Source organism: Staurois parvus, unplaced genomic scaffold (assembly GCF_062004578.1).
Source record: "Staurois parvus isolate SC_StPar_1 unplaced genomic scaffold, SC_StPar_1.0 ptg001328l, whole genome shotgun sequence".
NCBI lineage: Eukaryota > Metazoa > Chordata > Amphibia > Anura > Ranidae > Staurois > Staurois parvus.
Genome location: NW_028319124.1, coordinates 1,257,900 through 1,277,547, shown reverse-complemented (window position 1 = coordinate 1,277,547; position 19,648 = coordinate 1,257,900). Strand labels below are relative to the sequence as shown.

Below are 19,648 nucleotides of genomic sequence, written 5' to 3'. Positions count from 1 at the left end.
GGAGTGTGGGAGGAAATCGGAGTACCTGGAAGAAACTGACACAGGAACAGGAAAGTTTGAAGACCCCTGCTTTAGTACATTGGGTGCCATTAATAATGAATAGTAATGCAACACATAGATGTGAATAGGCCCTAAAAGTAGTATATTTATGTATTTTTACTAAAATATTTTTAATTATAATATCTGTAAACCCTGTTTTTATTCTTAATGTTCAAATATATATCTTGCATAGAACAATCAATCAGATTTAGGATTTCATTGTTCAATAAAACATGACCATTTGTATTCTGTAAAGTTTGCACCTTAAAAATATATGGCCTGGCCTGTTAATGATTCTTTCAATTGAGTCCAAGCCAGATTGTTGTGGATTAATCACTAACTCCACTGTATTTAACCACATGCCATTATTAGTATAAAAAAAAAACTAAAAATCCCAGTAAAAAAGGCTCACAATTTTGAGAAAAAAAAACAATATTTTGGACTTTTTGCTATAAAACATGTCCAGTAAAAAAATGTAAAAATCAAATTTAGTCATAAATTTCTGCCAAAATGTATTCTGCGACATTTTGCTAAAAAAAATCCCAATACGTGTAAATTAATTGGAATACGTGAAAGTTATAACGTCTACAAATGGCGGGAAAGATACTGGGATTTTCTTTTTTATTATACTAATAATGGCGGTGATCAGCGACTTATGGCGGTGATCAGTGATTTATGAGAGTGACCTGCGACTTATGGCAGGACTGCGGCGGACATTTTGGCACTGGGGGGAACTGACTTGGGGTCACTGACATCCCCAGTGACATCAATACAGTGATCAGTGCAAAAAAAAAAACCACTGACACTGTACTAATGGCACCGGGCAGGAAGGGGTTAACATTTTTTAGGTAATGAAAGGGTTAACTGTGTGAGGGGAGTGTTTTACTAGGGTGCGGGGGTGTGGACTTCATGGGAACACGCTGATCCCGAGAGATAAACTCTTCTCTCAGGTTCAGAGTACTCTGAACTGACAGAGAGCAGACTTGCAGTGTAAACACTGCAGCCGTGTTCCCTGTCAGTGATTGCCGGTAATCGCCGGGACCCTGGGTAATGACCGTCCGGGACCCCATTATGGACACGCGCTGCTGCAATCGGCGGGATGGGTAGGGTGGCGCGTGCCCCCTACCTGTTTTGCAGAGCACCGTTAAAAAAGGCTTTCTGCGCAGAGGTGCCGCCCTGCTGCAGTAAAAACACTGTGGCTGGTCGGCAACCAGTTAATTGTTCAACATCATGGATAATGCATTAGGGAGGGTAAAGTCTGCCATACACAGCTCAAATTTCCAGCAATTAATGTTGCATTGGACAAAATTTGAGCTGTGGGTGCCCCTGTCGGCGACACCTGGCTCAACAAAAGTTTACTTTTGTTGAAGGAGCCCGGGAAAAAATTGTCATCTAAACACTGACTCTATCCAATCAGATGCAACTACTGTCCAGGTATTCTGAAATCCATGGGTGACTGCTATAACAGCCACTAGAAAAGATTTATTCATTAACGCTGTTTAGTGAAGAGTCAGGAATCTGTCAGATTTCTGTCGTTGAGCCTACAGGTTGAACAAAATAAATCTATGTGTTAATGATCATCTTAAGTGGTGGTGAGGTGAGCTGCAGCATGGAATTAGGGGAAGTAAGAGGAGAAAGTGGTGGTGCAATGAGATGTAGTGCAGTATAGGAGGGGTAAGAGGAGTTGTAAGTGGTGGTGAGGTGAACTAGTGGGGAAATAGGAAGACTAAGAGGAGAAGTATGGCATGGGGAGCTGGAGTGGAGTGGAGCATTAAGAGGAGTAGGCTATGGTGAGGTTGGGATGCAGTGTAGCATTAGGAGAAGTAAGAGCTGGAGAAAGTGGTGGTGAAGTGAGGTGGATTGTGGCATTAGGAGGAGTAAGAGCTGGAGAAAATGGTGGTGAAGTGAGGTGGAGTGTGGCATTAAGAGGAGTAAGACAAGGAGAAAGTGGTGGTGAAGTGAGGTGGAGTGTGGCATTAAGAGGAGTAAGACAAGGAGAAAGTGGTGGTGAAGTGAGGTGGAGTGTGGCATTACGAGGAGTAAGACAAGGAGAAAGTGGTGGTGAAGTGAGGTGGAGTGTGGCATTAGGAGGAGTACGCCAAGGAGAAAGTGGTGGTGAAGTGAGGTGGAGTGTTGCATTAGGAGGAGTAAGAGCTGGAGAAAGTGGTGGTGAAGTGAGGTGGAGTGTGGCATTAGGAGGAGTAAGAGGAAGAAAAAGTGGTGGCGAGGTGAGGTGTGGCATTAGAAAGTGTAAGAGAAGGTGGAAGTGGCATATGAGGTGGACAGAGTGTGACATTGCGAGAAGTAAAAGGTGGTTGAGATGCAATAGCGTTTTTGACACTTGGAGGAGTAAGTCGTAGGAGAAGTTGGGGGAGGGTTGAGTGTGGCACTAGGAGTAAAAAAAAGGTGAGTGTGGTAGGGTGGAGTATAGCATATGTAAGATCAGGAGTAAATGGTGGGTGAGGTGGGGTGCCATGTGGAATTAGAAGGAGTAAGTGGTGGGGGGGGGGGGGGGCAGAAAGTGGCATTAGGAGGAAAAAGATGTGGGTGTGGTAGGGTGAAGTGTGGCGTTAGTACTAGCAAGAACAGGAGTGAGTGGAGATTGAGGTGAAGTGTGGCATTGTGAGGAGGAAGTGGAGGGTGGCATGGGGTGGAGGGTGGCATTAGGAGGAAGAGAAGGAGTAAGTGGTGGATGAGTTGCATTGAGTGTATCACTAGGAGGGTGAGATTGGCATTAGGAGGAAAAAGAGATAGGTGTGGCATTAGGAGAGGTAAGTGGTGCATGAGGTTGGGGGGATAGAGTATGGCATTAGGAAGAAAACAGGTTGGTTGTGGTGGGGTGGAGTGAGGCATTAGTGAGAGTAAATGGTGGTTGATGTGGTGTGTAGAAAGAGACATTACCTGCAGTCAGGTAAAATGAATGATTCCGCCCTTTACTGTCCACCTATAACTGAAAAACCCATTTTTGGATAACAAACTTTTAATTCTGTACAATTGCCTGTTAAACTCCTGTCTGTACGTGTCAATATAAAACAGTGTAATAGTAAAAAAGGCCGAGCATTACAGCCATGTGACAGATATCTGATGATTAGTAAAAGGTTGTCAGGCATGCAGTCAGTTAGTGGGAATCAGTCAGTGCGGGCGGTTGGCCTGTCTGTGCCCTGGCCTCACACACCTCCTCCGGACGACATGTCAGTACAGAGGGCACCCTATTATGTACATGTTGTCTGCAATGTGACGGAGACCTTTCCTCAATGTAAACTCTTTGTATTGGGCTGAATAAATGTCAGGACATTACATTCTCAGCCATTCAGCGTGCCTTTGCTGGCAGCAACACACCAGCTTTGTACAGGCCTGACCTATGCCATTAGCCAGTGGCCATCCAGCTTCTGTGAAAGAAAACTGACGGAACTGTCTAGCCGAGCATGCTCAGATTGGTAGCCCATGACAGCTGGGTGGCCACAGCTGTTATGTTTCTGATGTGGGCTAGAAAACCACAGAGAGACTCTCATTGGAGGCTCAGGGCAAAAACAAGGCTATTTGTATGGAAAAGTTTTCATACCCTCGGGCCTGAGAACTTGGTATGAGCGCAGAGCCGCTGTATGAGAATTTGTTTGTTAATATATGTGTGTGTGTACAGGATGGTTGCGTGTCAGGGGGGCCGCAGTAGTTGCATCAGCTAGGATCAGGTGTCATTAAACAGCAGTGTCAGGAGAATACCACAGATCTGGAGGGCATCACAATAGTAACTCATTCCCTGCCTCTTCAATATCATGCTAACTGCTCCTCCGTGAGATGTCCTCAGAGCATTGCATCTGTATTTCTGAAAGCTGCAGAGCATTACCCCACCAAGCCCTTTCTTTGAAGCTGCTCCCTGATCCCTCTGTCCTTTCTTGTGGCTCATCCATCCCTTTCATTGTCATAAAGCTGCAAAGCTATACTCCATTTATCCCCCTTCTGCTTCCATAGACACCCTACTATGTATTAATGTATGCAGAACCTTAATTACCAGATTTGACTCCTTATCTTGTAGGAAATATGGGTTGCTCATTTAACCCCTTCATTCTTGGTAGGCTGCAAATCGCTACTCCGATATGCCCCTTAATTTATTAAAAGACACCAAAACCATGGCTGTGTTAGACCTCCTAATCCTGCATCTGTTATAGAAACATGCCGAATATCATTTCCCTTACCAAGGTGCAGGACTTTGAATCTGATTATTTCTCATTCCGTTAGAGCACAAAAACGCACTCCGAATGCGTTCCAGATGTGTTTTTGCTTACAGATCACACCATAAAAACTAATTACAGATGTGTTTCTGCATGTGTGTTTTTGATGCATTTTAAATACATTCCAGTGTGTTTTTTTCCTCTTGTTTTTTTTCTTTTTTCCAAGGTTTTTCATGTGAGGCATTTGGTGCATTTTTGATGCGTTTAGATGCATTCTTGATGCTTTTTGCCACCTTCCAGTACCCTTCTGTGCAGAAAAAATGCTGCATGTTCTACTGGAACATATTGGACCTGACTGTGCTTGTGTGAACTATGCCATTGGGACCCATATACTCTACTGTCCATGCATTTTTGATTCAGAAAAAAGCTGCACTGGACTGCATGTGGTGTGAACCAGCCCTTAGAAAACTTCACTTCTTATTTCCTGTCCTTACAGCCAGTTGCTGTCCTTTCTCTTCCGTTACAGAGCATTTCTCTTCTTTCTTTTCCTTTCCCTTACAGAGCATTGCTCTCTATTCCTTTCTATTACAAATGTTTGCTCTCTATTTTCTTCCATTACAGAAAATTGCTCTCTATTTTCTTCATGTATATGGCATTGTGCTCCTTTCTGTTCTCTTAAAGAGCATTGCTCTTTAGTCTCTTCCCTTACACAGTATTCCTCCCTACTCTATTCCCTTACAGAATATTACTCCCTGTTCCCTTCCTTTGCAGAGTATTACTTGCTATTATTTTTCATTACAGAGCATTGCTCTATATTTCCTTCCCTTACAGAGTTAGGATGCTACTTTCTTCCTTTACAGAGTTAGGATTTCTATTGCCTTCCCTTACAAATTATTGCTCTCATTTATCTTCCCCTACAGAGTATTGCTCTCTATTCCCTTTCTCTGCAGAGTATTGCTCTCTATTCCCTTTCTCTACAGAGTATTGCTCTCTATTCCCTTTTTCTGCAGAGTATTGCTCTCTATTCCCTTTCTCTACAGAGTATTGCTCTCTATTCCCTTTCAATGCAAATTATTGCTCTCTGTTCCCTTTCCCTACAGAGTACTGCTCTCTATTCCCTTCCCCTACAGAGTATTGCTCTCTTTTCTCTTTCCCTACAGAGTATTGCTCTCTATTCCCTTCCCCTACAGAGTATTGCTCTCTATTCCCTTTACCTACAGAGTATTACTCTCTATTCCCTTTCTCTACAGAGTATTGCTCTCTATTCCCTTTCTCTGCAGAGTATTGCTCTCTACTCCCTTCCCTTACAGAGTATTGCTCTCCGTTCCCTTTCCTTACAGAGTATTGCTCTCTATTCCCTTCCCTTACAGAGTATTGCTCTCTGTTCCCTTTCCTTACAGAGTATTGCTCTCTATTCTCTTTCCCCACACAGTATTACTCTCTGTTCCCTTTCCCTACAGAGTATTGCTCTTTGTTCCCTTTCCTTACAGAGTATTGCTCTCTATTCCCTTTCTCTGCAGAGTATTGTTCTCTATTCCCTTTCCCTACAGAGAATTGCTCTCTGTTCCCTTCCCTTACAGAGTATTGCTGTCTGTTCCCTTTCCTTACAGAGTATTGTTCTCTATTCCCTTTCCTTACAGAGTATTGCTCTCTATTCCCTTCCCTTACAGAGTATTGTTCTCTATTCCCTTCCCTTACAGAGTATTGCTCTCTATTGCCTTCCTTGCTTTGCTCTCTATTGCCTTTCCTTACACAATACTGTTTTTACCCCTTACCATACAGAACATTGCTCTGTAACCCCTTCCCTTTCACAACATCTCTATCTCTGATCTCTATCAGCTTCCCTTACCGTTTATCACTCTCTATTCCCTTCCTTTACAGAGTACTGTTCTCTAATCCCTTCCTTTCACAGAATATTGCTGCCTATTACCTTCACAGAGCATTGCTTCCCATTCTTTTCTTTATTCTCTTCCCAGACAGAGTATTACTCTCTATTCCCTTCCCTTACTTTGCATTGCTCTCTATACTCTTCTGTTGCAGAACACTGTATCTTATTCCCCCCAAAAAAAATAATTCCTCACCTCTCCTTTCCCTTTCAGGGGCGTGCAAAAATTGTTACGTTTGCCTTGCTGATCTAGAAACATATTTCCTTTCTTAATGGACATGCAGATCATTCATTTTTCTTTTCTGCTGTTGACAATTACGTTTATTAATCCCCACAAGCTGAAAAGCCTGCAGAGCATTGCTCTCTCTCTTCTGGAAAACATCTGTAGGTCATCACATCAACAAGTTATTTTTTTCCAGGACCCAAACAGCATAACAATCCTCAAGCTTCCCCTGTCGCAGAGAGTAAGATTATTTTCCGAACCCGGGGACACGCAAAATACCACATCACTTAACACCAGATGTGCCAGAGATCCTCCGAGAATGAGACCTGAAGGCTTCACCACCACTATTGTGTGACGTTGCTGCTTCAGATGGATGTCAAATGTGCAGCAAAAGAAAGAGGAGTCTCCCAGATACCAATCAGATGACAGCTGTAATTTTTTTGGGTGCTGCTTTTAAAAAATCAATCTGTTTGGCCATTTGGGCCAGATCCTTCATTTATCCTTTATTTATCTTTTACACACAAGTCCTATCAGTGACTTAAATTAGCTTATGAACTTTATTGAGCTACAGGCTTCCATGTTGTCAGAGAGTGTTGTCACCATACAAGAGAAAATAGCCATGTTATCATAGAGTGTTGTCACCATACTAGAGAGGATAGCCATGTTACCAGAGAATGTTGTCACTGTACAAGAGAAAATAGCCATGTTACCAGAGAGTGTTGTCACCATACAAGAGAGAATAGCCATGTTATCAGAGTGTGTTGTCACCATACAAGAAAGGATAGCCATGTTATCAGAGTGTTGTCACCATACAAGAGAGAATAGCCATGGTACCATGGAACTAACTGATGTCAGTAAAATGAAAAGTGCTAAAAGCAGCCCCGGGTGATGGATGTCCTTGTGTGTGTACATACCCAGAGGACCCATGTACAGATCCCACTGAGGTCTAACATATGGTACCATATGTGGTGTCTAACACAACACACGCACACATATGTCAATGCACATACCGTTCACTGTAGTGCGCTGCTACAAAACAAATGGTGCGTGTCCAATTCTGGGTATATTGTGGTGCATTGGCAGCCCTGTGCCATGTCCTAGAAGACTGCGGGGAGGAAGGGGGGAAGGAGAACCTCTGCTTGGATCACCTCCTAGGCGACCTGCGTGGAAGTGTGCACCTGTCAAAACCAGGTACCCACCCCCCCTCCCAAAAAGATTGGCAAATCTCAAAGAGGGGGGGACTTTTGGATGGAGTTCCGCTTTAAGTGTGTGCCTAACAAGTGTTAACGTGTGTAATGTGTTTGTTACTTCTCCCTGCTTTAAAGAGAGAAGAAACAAACAGATCATTTCCTCTGTACAGAGCCCTGTGTTGTTTGCCAACACAGTGCTCTGGCTGTGATTGGACACAGTTAGTAAGCAGCAGGGCAGCTGTTAGAAATCTCAGGGCCCCAAACAGCCAACCTGACAGGGCCCTCCCTAAAAGAAATACAGTTTACTATGCATCGGTATATGAATGAACACAGTGAGCAATAGATACCGATCACTCATTGTGTTCATTCAGGAAAGGAAGGGCCTGGAAAATGTGACATATTTACCGGGCCATTCACCTGCCCTCCATCCTGAAGGATCCTATTGTGTGCGTGCAGCTGCCAGTGGGAAGGAGAGAATTGAAGCCGGCAATACTGTAGGGGTGGGGGCAATGTATGGTGCAGGAAAAGTGAGGGGTGCAGCCGGGGGGGCAACCGATCCTCTGTATGTCGATCTTTACAGCAGCTGAAAGCCAGTGGGAGGGAGAGAAGCTTTCACCTGCTGCAGAGAGAGCCATTCATCGGTTCCAGTTATTGCCCTGATTCACCCAGCTGCCTGGGCCCCCCTGTTGGCCTGGGCCCTGTACAGGACTGGTGGTACCCCCTTATATTATGTCTGAGCCATGAATCATTGATTGAAACCTGTCGACAAAATCCTGCTATGTCCAATCACAGAGGGAGTTGGCCAGGGGTGCTTGCCCGCGCCCTGAACCCAGAAGACACTGCTGACGTACAGGTAGGCGATTGTGCCTATACAAGCCTCCCGCCTGCATTTTACTGTGGCAAGTGGTCAATCAAAGCCAGCATTGTTGTGTACACAGAGAAGGTTGGTCCAGCTGCATCTGCAAACAAAAAGCAGCTTGATGGTGTTTATCAATAACATATACAGTACAGACTCTATACAGAGATACAAAGTAGCATATTTTTATTTGTTTTTGTTAGTTTTGTTCAATATTTGTACACCTTTACCCCCATAGCAAGCTGCTTGTTGTGGGGCCAGGAGCGCAGACAGGGGACCTGAGAAGAGGAGGATCTGGGCTGCTCAGTGCAAAACCACTTCACATAGCAGGTAAGTATAGACATGTTTGTTTTTTTTTTGTTTTTTTTTAAAAGCCTTTAGAATCAATTTAAAAAGCAAAAAAATGAAACAAAAAAACAAAAAACAAAAAGGCACTTTATTTCATTTGTAAATAACTTTGCATTTCTTTGTACCAGAATTATAATTTTAGTGTCATTTTAAACAGGGAAAATTGCAGAATAAAATCTACAATTTTTTTCTACAATAACACTATTTATATTTAAATCAACACTGCTTAAAAAAATGAAATCATTTCCATAAACCTGAAGAATAGAAAAGCCAGATTAGATTTTGCCAAATAAAATCTAAAAAAGCCAGACCAGTTCTGGAAAAGCATTCTTTGGATGGATAAAACTAAGATTAATCTGTACGAGAATGACAGGAAGAAAAAAGTGTGGAGAAGGCTTGGAACAGCTCATGATCCAAAGCACACAACGTCATCTATAAAACATGGTGGAGGCAGTGTGATGGCATGGGCATGCATGGCTTCCAGTGGCACTGGGTCATTGGTGTTTATTGATGATGTGACAGAAGCAGCCTGATCTATTCTGCAGTGTTTAGAGATACACTGTCAGCCCAGATTCAGCCAAATGCAGCAAAGTTGATTGAACGACGCTTCACAGTACAGATGGACAATGATCCAAAACACACTGAAAAAGCAACCCAGAAACTTTTGAAGGAAAAGAAGTGGAATATTCTGCAATGGCAAAACTAAAGGCAGAAAGACTCACAAACAAAGAATAATTGAAGACAACTGCAGTTAGAGCCTGGAAAAGCATCAGACAGGAGGAAACCCAGTCTTTGGTAATGTCCATGGGTTCCAGACTTCAGGCAGTCATTGCCAGTAAAGGATTCTCAACAAAATATTAAAAACGAACATTTTATTTATGATTATATTAATCTGTCCAATTATATTTGAGCCCCTGAAAATGGAGGGACTGTGTATAAAAATGGTTTCAGTTCCTTACATTTGTTCTTGATATCAATGTTCAGCCCCTTGAATTAAAGCTGAAAGTCTGCCCTTCAAATTCATTTGGATTGTTTTGTTTTAATTTATTCTGGTGACATACAGAGCCAAAAGTATGAAAATTGTGCCGGTGTCTAAATATATATGGACCTAACTGTATATGGCTGACCATACGTTATATGAGGGGCATTCAAGTCAAACTACAACTTTTGAGTTTATATAATAAAAGAACAAATTTCAAGGAGTAGAAACTGCATTTATTTTTTTGACATACTTCCCTGCTACATTTATCCACTTATCCCAGCACTTAAATAATGCCTGGAAAGCTTTGGCATAGAAAGATTTTTCAGTACACTCGAACCATCCTAGGACAGCCTGCTTCACTTCACCATCATTGTGTTCACCATTCCCACAGAAAGATTCGTCTCTTGTGCAATTTCACGACAGGTTACGCATCAATTATTCAGGATCGGGCATTTCACCATGATGAATGTTCTCAGGAATGACTGCTGTAGACTGGGAACCACCAAGGCCAGGATGATGGACATACAACCATCCAACCATCTTTGAAATGTTTACACCATTCAGATGTCTTACTGCAGCTGATTGTCTCCTCACTGTGCTGTACTTGAAGTCTTCTGTAGATATCCATGGGTTTTACGCCTTCATTCACAAGAAACTTCATCATCACACGCTGTTTCATACATGCACGGGGCGGACTGACCATTTGGAAACTCGGGCACTGCCCGAGGGCTCGGAGTCAGTAGGGGGCCTCGTGAGATGCCCCTGATACCTTTTTCATAGGCTTTATTGAGTTTGGGCAAGGACACAGGGGCACCATGATCCCCTATTGCCTGGGGGCCCCCATGAGTTGTCAGTCCGCCCCTGTACACGCACTAACACTGCTGCCATCTTTATTAAAAGTCTTTGGACTTGCCATCTGTCAGTAATAGGACACACTTGCCACTTACTACTGTGTGTAGTACCACCACACTAGCATCCCTTGTTATACCTGTAAAATTAAACGCCCCTCGTACAGTTTACTTGTTCATTTTCCTTTAGATTTACCTTCAACTATCTAGTACAAGGACCTTCCTGATTGCATATAAATGAACCACTTCAAGTCTGGACACTTTCACCCCCTTCCAGTCCAGGCAAATTTCAGCTTTCAGCGTTGTCACACTTTGTGACAATTGTACGGTCATGCAACACTGTACCCAAATGAAATTTTTAGCATTTATTTGAGACAGATAAAACCTTCTTTTGGTGGTATTTATTCACCACTGGGATTTTTATTTTTTTGCTATATAAATGGAAAAAGACCAAAACATTTTGAAAAATAAGTGTTTTCCTTATAAAATTTTGGAAATAATCTTTCTTCATAAATCTTGACCAAAATGTATTCAGCTATCTTTTTGGTAAAAAACAAATAACCCAAATCAGTTTATAAAAAAATAATTCTAATTTTACAAAATAAGTTTTAATTTTATTTTTATTATTATTTATGTATTTTTTTTTTACATATTGTTTTCCTAGCAGTACAGTGTCACCATAGTGACACTGCACTATTTGTGGGGGGTGATGAAGATTTTGTTTTTTTACACTGCTTTTACAGCCATAGGCTGTAAAAGCAATCATTTCTTCTCTCTGGCTACATTCCTACAGCCACTGAGAAATACTGTGAGAGCTGTGATTGGTCACAGCTTGTCACATGGTACAAGGCTGTTGTGAATGGCCTTGTACCATGTGACCTCTGTGATCATTCACAGAATTCACAAGTAGTAAACAATGTCAGGAAGTGACATCTTGTTTACTACTGTTCATGTGATCACTGATTGACCAATCACTGATTATATGAATTGGGACCTCACACAGCTGTCCCGTACATCGATCTGTGTTCTGCTGTGTCTGGTGGACACAGCGGGCACAGATCGGGACGCTGCATGCTCCCAGGTAGTGCGCACAGGCAATGGATGCGGAGGGATGATTAGACACATCCCCCCGCATCAGCAAATGAAGGACGGGAAGAGGTTAACAGTGTTTCGGTTTGACTTGATAATATATGGTTTTTGTAAATCTAAAGGAAAAATGTACAAGACAATTGCATACTAAATTGCCAGCCTAAGGGGTGAACAGGCATGAGAGGTGAAATGGTTAAATAAACGCGTACCACAACGCCCATTGACAAGTGCTCATTATAATTATGTGAATGGCTCCTTGGTATTATCCAGATCCTAGAAGAAGAAGTACGGTATCAGTGCATTATATATACCCCTTATTTTTACCTCTCTACTTTCTATATTTTGCAAAGAAATAAGATAGCGGCCATAAACTCCAACGTTTTCCTACGTGAAGGAAGACATTTGAGAGCCGCCAGTGATAATCCGATAGTATATGCAATGAATTTGTGATAAGAAGAAATATTGAGGCGCGGTGGTTAGCATTCAGCGCAGATATCACTCAGCATAATGGAAAATTTCTGTCATCCAAGCATGAAATTATTGAGAAGAGAATTCAGATTGAGAGAAAAAAAAAAGTTGCTATTGGCTACTTTGTCTGATTGTTTATTGCGGTGTGTGTTTATGTCATTAAATCCGTCCTTACTGCTAAAAGCTGGTTTTCTTATCTCTGGCCTTGAGCTTTGAGCATGTTTGGTTTTCGATGTTTTGGTGCTGCAACTGGAACTGTTCAGTTTGTCTCCCAATTAACCTTGTATACCCCCCTAAAACAATCATATTACTCCTGAAAATCTAGCACTGTGTAAGTTGTCTAAGCCTGAAATTAAAATTTGGGGCTAATACTGAGTCAAAATCAGCTCCTTATGGGCTTGTTTATTCCTGCGTCACTCCGCGAGGAGCGATCCGTGGTGTATCATTCATCACAGAGCGGTTCAGGTGCAGTCAACAGGAATTCAGGAGGCAACACTGCCCTTTTCTTTTTTTTTTGGACAGCCAAATGGACTTTTTGAATGGGATGACCATTCCACAACCGCAAGCCTAGGGCTTAGATTGTGTTTGCTGCATGGCCATATTTAATTGAATAGGGAATTGTTTTTTTTCCCGTGACACAAAGCAGAGTGGCATTTGCAGCTTTAGAGAAAGGGGGCGTTTAGGGCTTGGTAAAAAATGCGGCTCAACTGCCTATCTTTACTGCTCCCCTATCGTCAGTATAAACTAAAGGTACATTTACACTAGGGGTGACCTTTTTCACTCCTCTGAAAAGCGATCTGCAGTGGATTGCTTTTCAGAGGCATTTGACAAGTAGCTGATATGTCGCCTCCTTGCAGCCTGTTTTAAACTTTTCATTTTCGAACCAGGGGTGGACTGAGCATTTGGAAACTCAGGCACTGCCGGAGGGCCCGGGGTCAGTAGGGGGCCCCATGAGATGCCCCTGGTACCTTTTTCATAGGCTTTTTTGAGTTTGGGCAAGGACACAGGGGCCCAATGATCCCCTATTGCCCCATGAATTGTCAGTCCGCCCCTGTTTCGAACTACCACACTGCAGCCATTTGCATTTCTTGACGATCGTTCTGTCTGACAGATTTCCTGGTAGGGAAAATTTTCTCCATACCTGACGCATGTGTACAACCCCGTCTGGCTGTCTTTGCAACATAAGGTGGGTGGGGACTTGGTATTACTGCCCCCCGAAACCATAAGTGTAAACAAGCCCTTGGGAGGGTGGTAAAACCACATGGCAGCCGGGGGTATACACATGACGCAGCCTTGATGCTTTACAGGAATTATACCCCCTTTAACGTTCGGTGGACACTACTGCCTGCCAAATGCAACCCATTTAAGTGAACGGGGCAGCGCTGCAACCACCCCGTAACCATCTGCAAAGCACACAATTGTGGTATGGCGGTGAGGAGGCAACATATCACCTCCTCACCACCTGTCAAAGGCCTCTGAAAGGTGATCCAAGTGTAGATTGCTTTTCAGAGAAGCTGCAGTTCTTGCCGTTAGTGTAAATGAGCCCTTGATTAGTTCTAAAAAGATATGTAATTATTTTATTGAACACACATGTGCACTATTCCTAAACTAACACATAATCCTTGACCACTAAATTAGAAGCATTTTTAAACATCTGGCCACCTCTGTAAATGTATCAATCTTTCATCGGAAGGTCTATTTATATATCTAACAAGTTGACTTGAATGCTAAGTAAGGTATGTGAATATTTCCTACCTTTAAATGGTAAGAAATACTTTGGAAATGCAGATATACATGTAATAGTCCAGCATAATCACAGAATAAAACTGTCAGAGATCTTCAGATCATCTCAACAGCATAATCACAGAACCCAGCAATTCCAACACTCTCTCTATTTTATGGGACATCAGAGTATTGCATATTACTGCTCCAAAAGCCACCGAATAGCTCACAAAATACAGGCGGCTGCTACACTTCTACATCTATATGAAATCTTCAGAAAGGAAAGCCATCGGTACAAATGTTACCTGACAACCTAGAAATACGCATAATATGAATTAAACTGTTTGGCGTGAAAGCAAGTCCATTACCCACCTCTGCGACATAATCTTGAAGGCGTCCGGCAGGTAGCACTGCACGTTTTCCATTTGGAAGGGGTCGGCGTCGCAAATCTTGTCGTCCGTCCTCCCATAGTTGGCATTTTCCACCATGATAACGTCACTGCCCGGGCACCTTAATTCGATCGGGTATCCTTCACATGCCAGCTCCCGCCGCATTAACCCGAATGGAAGAGCCGCACGACTCAAACCTGTCGAGGAAAACAGAAGTCCTGTTACTCCACCATGACTCTTCAGTTGAATAAACAATTGAGTGTTATAAAAAGCATATAGGTATGACACACATACTGTATAGTAATTTTCATCAAGGTATAGCAAAAGCAAGAATTTCTAACAACCTGTGCACTGAACTGACATCTCAATGTTATCAGACTTCCCAGTTCACTTCTGTGGACTACAGAACACCTCCCCTCAACATTATGGGGATGAGAAGAGGGAGAGTTGTTGTGAAGTCTTAACATGCTTCCTCTTCTGGGGTGACAACACTACTACTCTATAGATATAGTAAGGGTCAGTTGTCACCCTACGACACCCTAGGTGTTACTGACAAGGTCACCAGGGGAAAATAAATGACCCCCCCCCCCTGAAATTAGAAAATGAATGCAGCCACCACTGGACTGTTAAGCTGCAAGATAGAACAGCTTTTCCAGTGAGGCAGGTGCGGGGGGTGCGCTCCGCACCGGGTGGCACCTACCACACGGGGTGACACTGGACCCGCTCCACAAAAAGGTTAGTTGTAAACCAAGCCGACGATCCCCGCAGGATGGATCCGATGCATCCTGCGGGGATCGCCGGCTTTCTTTACAACTTATCTTTTTGTGGAGCGGGTCCCGTGTCACCTCGTATAGGTTGCATGCTGATGATCCCCGCAGGATGTATGGGATCTGCGGATTAGGGAGCATAATGCATCGGACTCCGATCCATTATGCTCAATCTGCAGATTTGAACCATCCTGCGGGGATCATCAACATGCAACCTATACGGGGTGACACTGGACCCGCTCCACAAAAAGGTAAGTTGTAAAGAAAGCCGGCGATCCCCGCAGGATGGATCAGATCTGCGGATTGGGGAGCATAATGGATTGGAGTCCGATCCATTATGCTCAATCCGCAGATCCGATCCATTCTGTTCGGATCGTCGGAGGTGGTGTCACCAAGTGTTACCGCACCGGGTGACACCAGCCCTAGGGACGCCCCTTGTTTTGCCATTGGTAGATATGTTTTAAGCCTGTTACTGGTAAACACTGAGGCTGGATTCACATCTGAGTGTAGCAGGAACACTCATTACTGCCTGTTCTTTTTTTTGGCAGCTGCCCTACTCATGACAAATGCCCCTAAGAAGCTCCAGAAGCCTTTTTTGGAGTGGCTCGTGGCCCATTTTTTCACCGTGCATTTTGGCGCATTTGTAAAATGAAAAAATGTGCATCTGCTACCCACTCTTGGGATGCCATTAACTATTGATGGTACGGCAATGTGCGTTTGCAGCGTATTTCCAAAACACTCACTAAGATGCGCATTCTCTGTGCACTTTGTCGCACATTCCAGAAATACCAGATGTGAAGGGGTCAGAATTGTTAGCAGAGAGTGCTGCTACAAGAGACTGCTCCCATGTTACAGGTAACCTATGCACATCTCCTAGATTGTAAGCTCCAAGGAGCAGTGCCCTCGAACCTCTCGTGTATTGTATTGTATTGTTACTGTACTGTCTCGTGTATTGTCTCCCATTGTAATGTACAGCGCTGAGCAAACTGTTGGCGCTATATAAATACTGTATAATAATAATAATTATTATTATTACCCAAAAGTGTTGCCATGTTACTAGTATTTAAAAGTTATGGTATCTGCACCTTGGTAGATAAAGTGCTCGGAAAGCTATTTATTATCAGACATTATGAGTTCTATATTACTTGAGAAAGTATTACATGCCACCAGAGATTGTTGGTATGACACCACAAAGAGTTGCCGTGTCGCCGGAGATTGAAAACTTGTTATCAGAGAGTGTGTGAACCAAAAAAATAACTTCTGAGCTTTCGACCACCTCAGAAAATTGCATGTTAACATACAGACACTCATGAGACATGCACATTGCCAGGGGTAGTGTCATGTCTTCAGGGAGACTACCATGACTCCTGAAAGACTGCTGTGTCACCAGTGAAAGTACTGTGTTACTCCAAGACCAGCCATTGTACCAGGGAGTTTATATTTTTATGGACAGATGCCCCAAAAATTTCAGATGACTAACTTTTCCATTTTTGCACTTATACTCAAATGCGGGAACGCAAAACATTTTAGAAACAGTGATGAAATTTCACAAACGTTGCCTGCGGACAGATTTAGTTAGCGTATGGTCTGTAAATAATTCAAGTTGGAAGCTCTTTGCTGTGTGATGTGACCATTTTCATGCCATTGGAATTCAAATGATTGTTATAAACCAAACAGTCATAACATTATGACCACCCACCTAATATTGAGTAGGTCCCACTTTTGCCACCAAAACAGCCCTGACCCATCAAGCCATGGACACTAGTAGACCTCTCAAGGTATTTTGTGGTATCTACCTATACCAGTTTGCCTTCTTCCCATAGTGCATCCTAGTGCCATCTCTTCCCCAGGTAAGCGACAAACATGCATCAGGCCATCCACATGATGTAAAAGAAAATGTGATTCATCAGACCAGGCCACCTACTTCCATTGCTCCGTGGTCCAGTTCTGATGGTTAGATGCCCATTGAAGGCACTTTTGGCTTTGGACATGGGGATCGGCATAGGCAACCTGGCTATGCAGCCCCATACACAACAAACCATGATGCACTGTGTGTTCTGACATCTTTATGATGGAACCAGCATTAACTTTTCCAGAAATTTGAGCTACAGGAACTCTTCTACTGGAATGGACTACATGGGCCAGCCTTTGCTTCCCACATGCATCAATAAGCCTTGACCGCTCATGACCCTGTTGTCAGTTTGCCGATTTTCCTTTCTTGGACCACCTTTTGTTGGTCATGACCATTGTAGACTGTGAACATCCCACAAGAGCTGCACTTTTGGAGATACTCTTACCCAGCCATGTAGCCATTACAATTTGGCACTTGTCACAGTCGTTCAAATCCTTGCTCATTTTTTTTCTACATTCAACACATCAAATTCAGGGATAACATGTCCACTTGCTGCCTAATTTATCCCACCCACTAATGTTATGGCTAATCAGTGTGTGTTCCTTTAAGGGAGATTTCATCTCACTTCTTGTCCCAGTGACATAAAGGGGGAAATCCTAACATTGACAGCTGTCACCAGGACCAGGGGCAGACATATAATTTGTGTGGCCTATGCAGGTCCACAAGGGCCTTTATGGACTTAGGGACCAAGATGTGGTCTAGTTGGGTGCTGAGAGCCCTCACTGTCATATAGATCTGGAAATGGCTCATTTTTTTAAGCTGTCCATCGATACACAGCAGATAGACATTTTTACTTGTCCAGGATTTAAATGGAGGGGAGGTTTTAAAAAAATTGGTTTCACAGAGCTCCTAGGTAACTGTCCACCACTGACTAGGACTGGTGTTCCTATCAGAAGATATCTGCTTACCATCTGTTCCAGCATCAACTCCCAATGATGACATTTTTGTCCCAGAGAAAGCCATTAATGTCACCGTTCTAAGCACTACATATTCCATTTGATTGGAATTCCTCTTTTATGTTTTCGGTTAGGTTTAGGCAGTCCTCTATCCTTCTAAAGCATATATTGTAATATTGGAATATATTGTACAAATAGAGAGCAAGGACTCTACAGGTATAGGAAGTGGATCGTTTTACCTTCACGCAGTCTTGATGACTGTCATTGTTGGTGACAAGCTTTGCATGGCAATAAGGGAAGATGTGGGTGTTGTAATGATTGTGTCTTGTGAAATGGAGATGTAACTGATCGGGCAGAGAAGCTGTTTGGCAAAAATGTAGGTATGCAATAAGCACTAGAAGCCCTGGAGATTAGAAAAGCAGATAGCTAAGAAAAAGACAGCTAACATCTAGAATTAAGAAATGCTTGACTATCTTGTAAACCAACTGGATAAAAATGCAGTTTTCTTATATGGGCAGCCCAGAGGTCTTTTACACACATTTCCAACTTTTTGGCTGAAACTCAACAAGGAGTTGTAGGTCAGTGATATGGGCTACATGCAAGAACCCAGAGGTTTCTCTATAAATATTAAAATACCTTTATACTGCTCTGGGAGCCATGTAATGCAGGTCCTCCAAAATAATGTCAAATTCATCAACTGAAGTTGGACTTGACCTTGTTCCTTCCTACCTCTAGTGATTGCCACTGGTCTATAAATATGGTACAAAGCCTAATTGAACAACATTTGGGGCAACATTCTGCTTCAAGAATTGTAGTTTATATCTATATATCTACATATTAGAGCCCCTAAATATTTACATACTAGGTTCAAGTCTTGGAACCACATAATGCAATGACTATTTGAAAGTTTTCTATGGACAACACGAAGGTCATTTCCATTATATACAGTATCTTCTATATTAAGCTCTGTATATCTCCTGTCATCTCCTGTGTCCCAGCACTGTCTGTGTTGAAAATAATTTGTCACCTGGTCCATTTGGGAAAAAGTGACAGTATCTTACTAGCCAACCCTGACCACCTCATATTAACCATGGCCCCCTGCCGCTCAGTTGCTGCATAACAAAGCTCAAACCACTGATACAGTAAGTTCTAATAGCAAATACTGTAAATATCACTTATCCTGTTCAAATACAATCATTCTGTTACCTTGCAATAATAAGACCCTGAAACTTTGTGATTCTTAATACTTTCCTCGTAACTTTCTGAGATGAGAATGAGAGACATCATTTAGCACAACAGAGATAGGCTACGGACATGGACCCACCATACCCCTGTTTCGGCGACCTTGAAGAATTAATAAACAAAATATGATTCTGTAAACTCACAAGTGCTGTTCTTCCTTTATGCTGGAGGGACAACTGAGGTTGAAAGAGGGACTGAGGGGTTTGATTCTAAAGGATGGACAGTTGGGAGCTATGGATATATCCTAAAAATGTACAGCATAGGGTATGGTATTGCAAACCTTTGGAATGCAACACAATGTAAACATGTAACAATAATGTCTTGGAATGTCAGATAATTCGAAACATGGGTGACATCTGTATCTCAGTCCACAACCCCAGGATGCCGAGCCTTCTGGGTTTTTGGCCCTTTCTAGAGACAGCTGTGGCCACTTCTGGTAGTGTTGGCACCTAACAGGGGTAATTTGATGTCCCTGGTCAGAATTCCTTGTTTTAAGGTTCTTGGCTCTTGGTGGAAGTTTTGGAATGCAAACCTTGGGAAGATATCCATTTTATTTGACTTTAGAGGTTTCCATAAACAAAAGATAGACCCCTGCCGAGAGGCCCTCACTGTTGCTGTGGTTT

General features: G+C 42.8%; 1 protein-coding gene across 2 annotated transcripts in view; it reads right to left on the bottom strand.

Annotated features, from left to right (window-relative positions):
• Window positions 1-19,648, bottom strand: part of ADGRL1 (adhesion G protein-coupled receptor L1) — a 584,175-nt gene that overhangs the window by 184,826 nt on the left and 379,701 nt on the right. For both annotated transcript variants that reach the window (XM_089661220.1, XM_089661218.1), the window contains exon 3: window positions 14,192-14,405. In XM_089661220.1, the coding sequence (XP_089517346.1) occupies window positions 14,192-14,405 (214 nt within the window). The remainder of the gene's footprint in view (window positions 1-14,191; window positions 14,406-19,648) is intronic.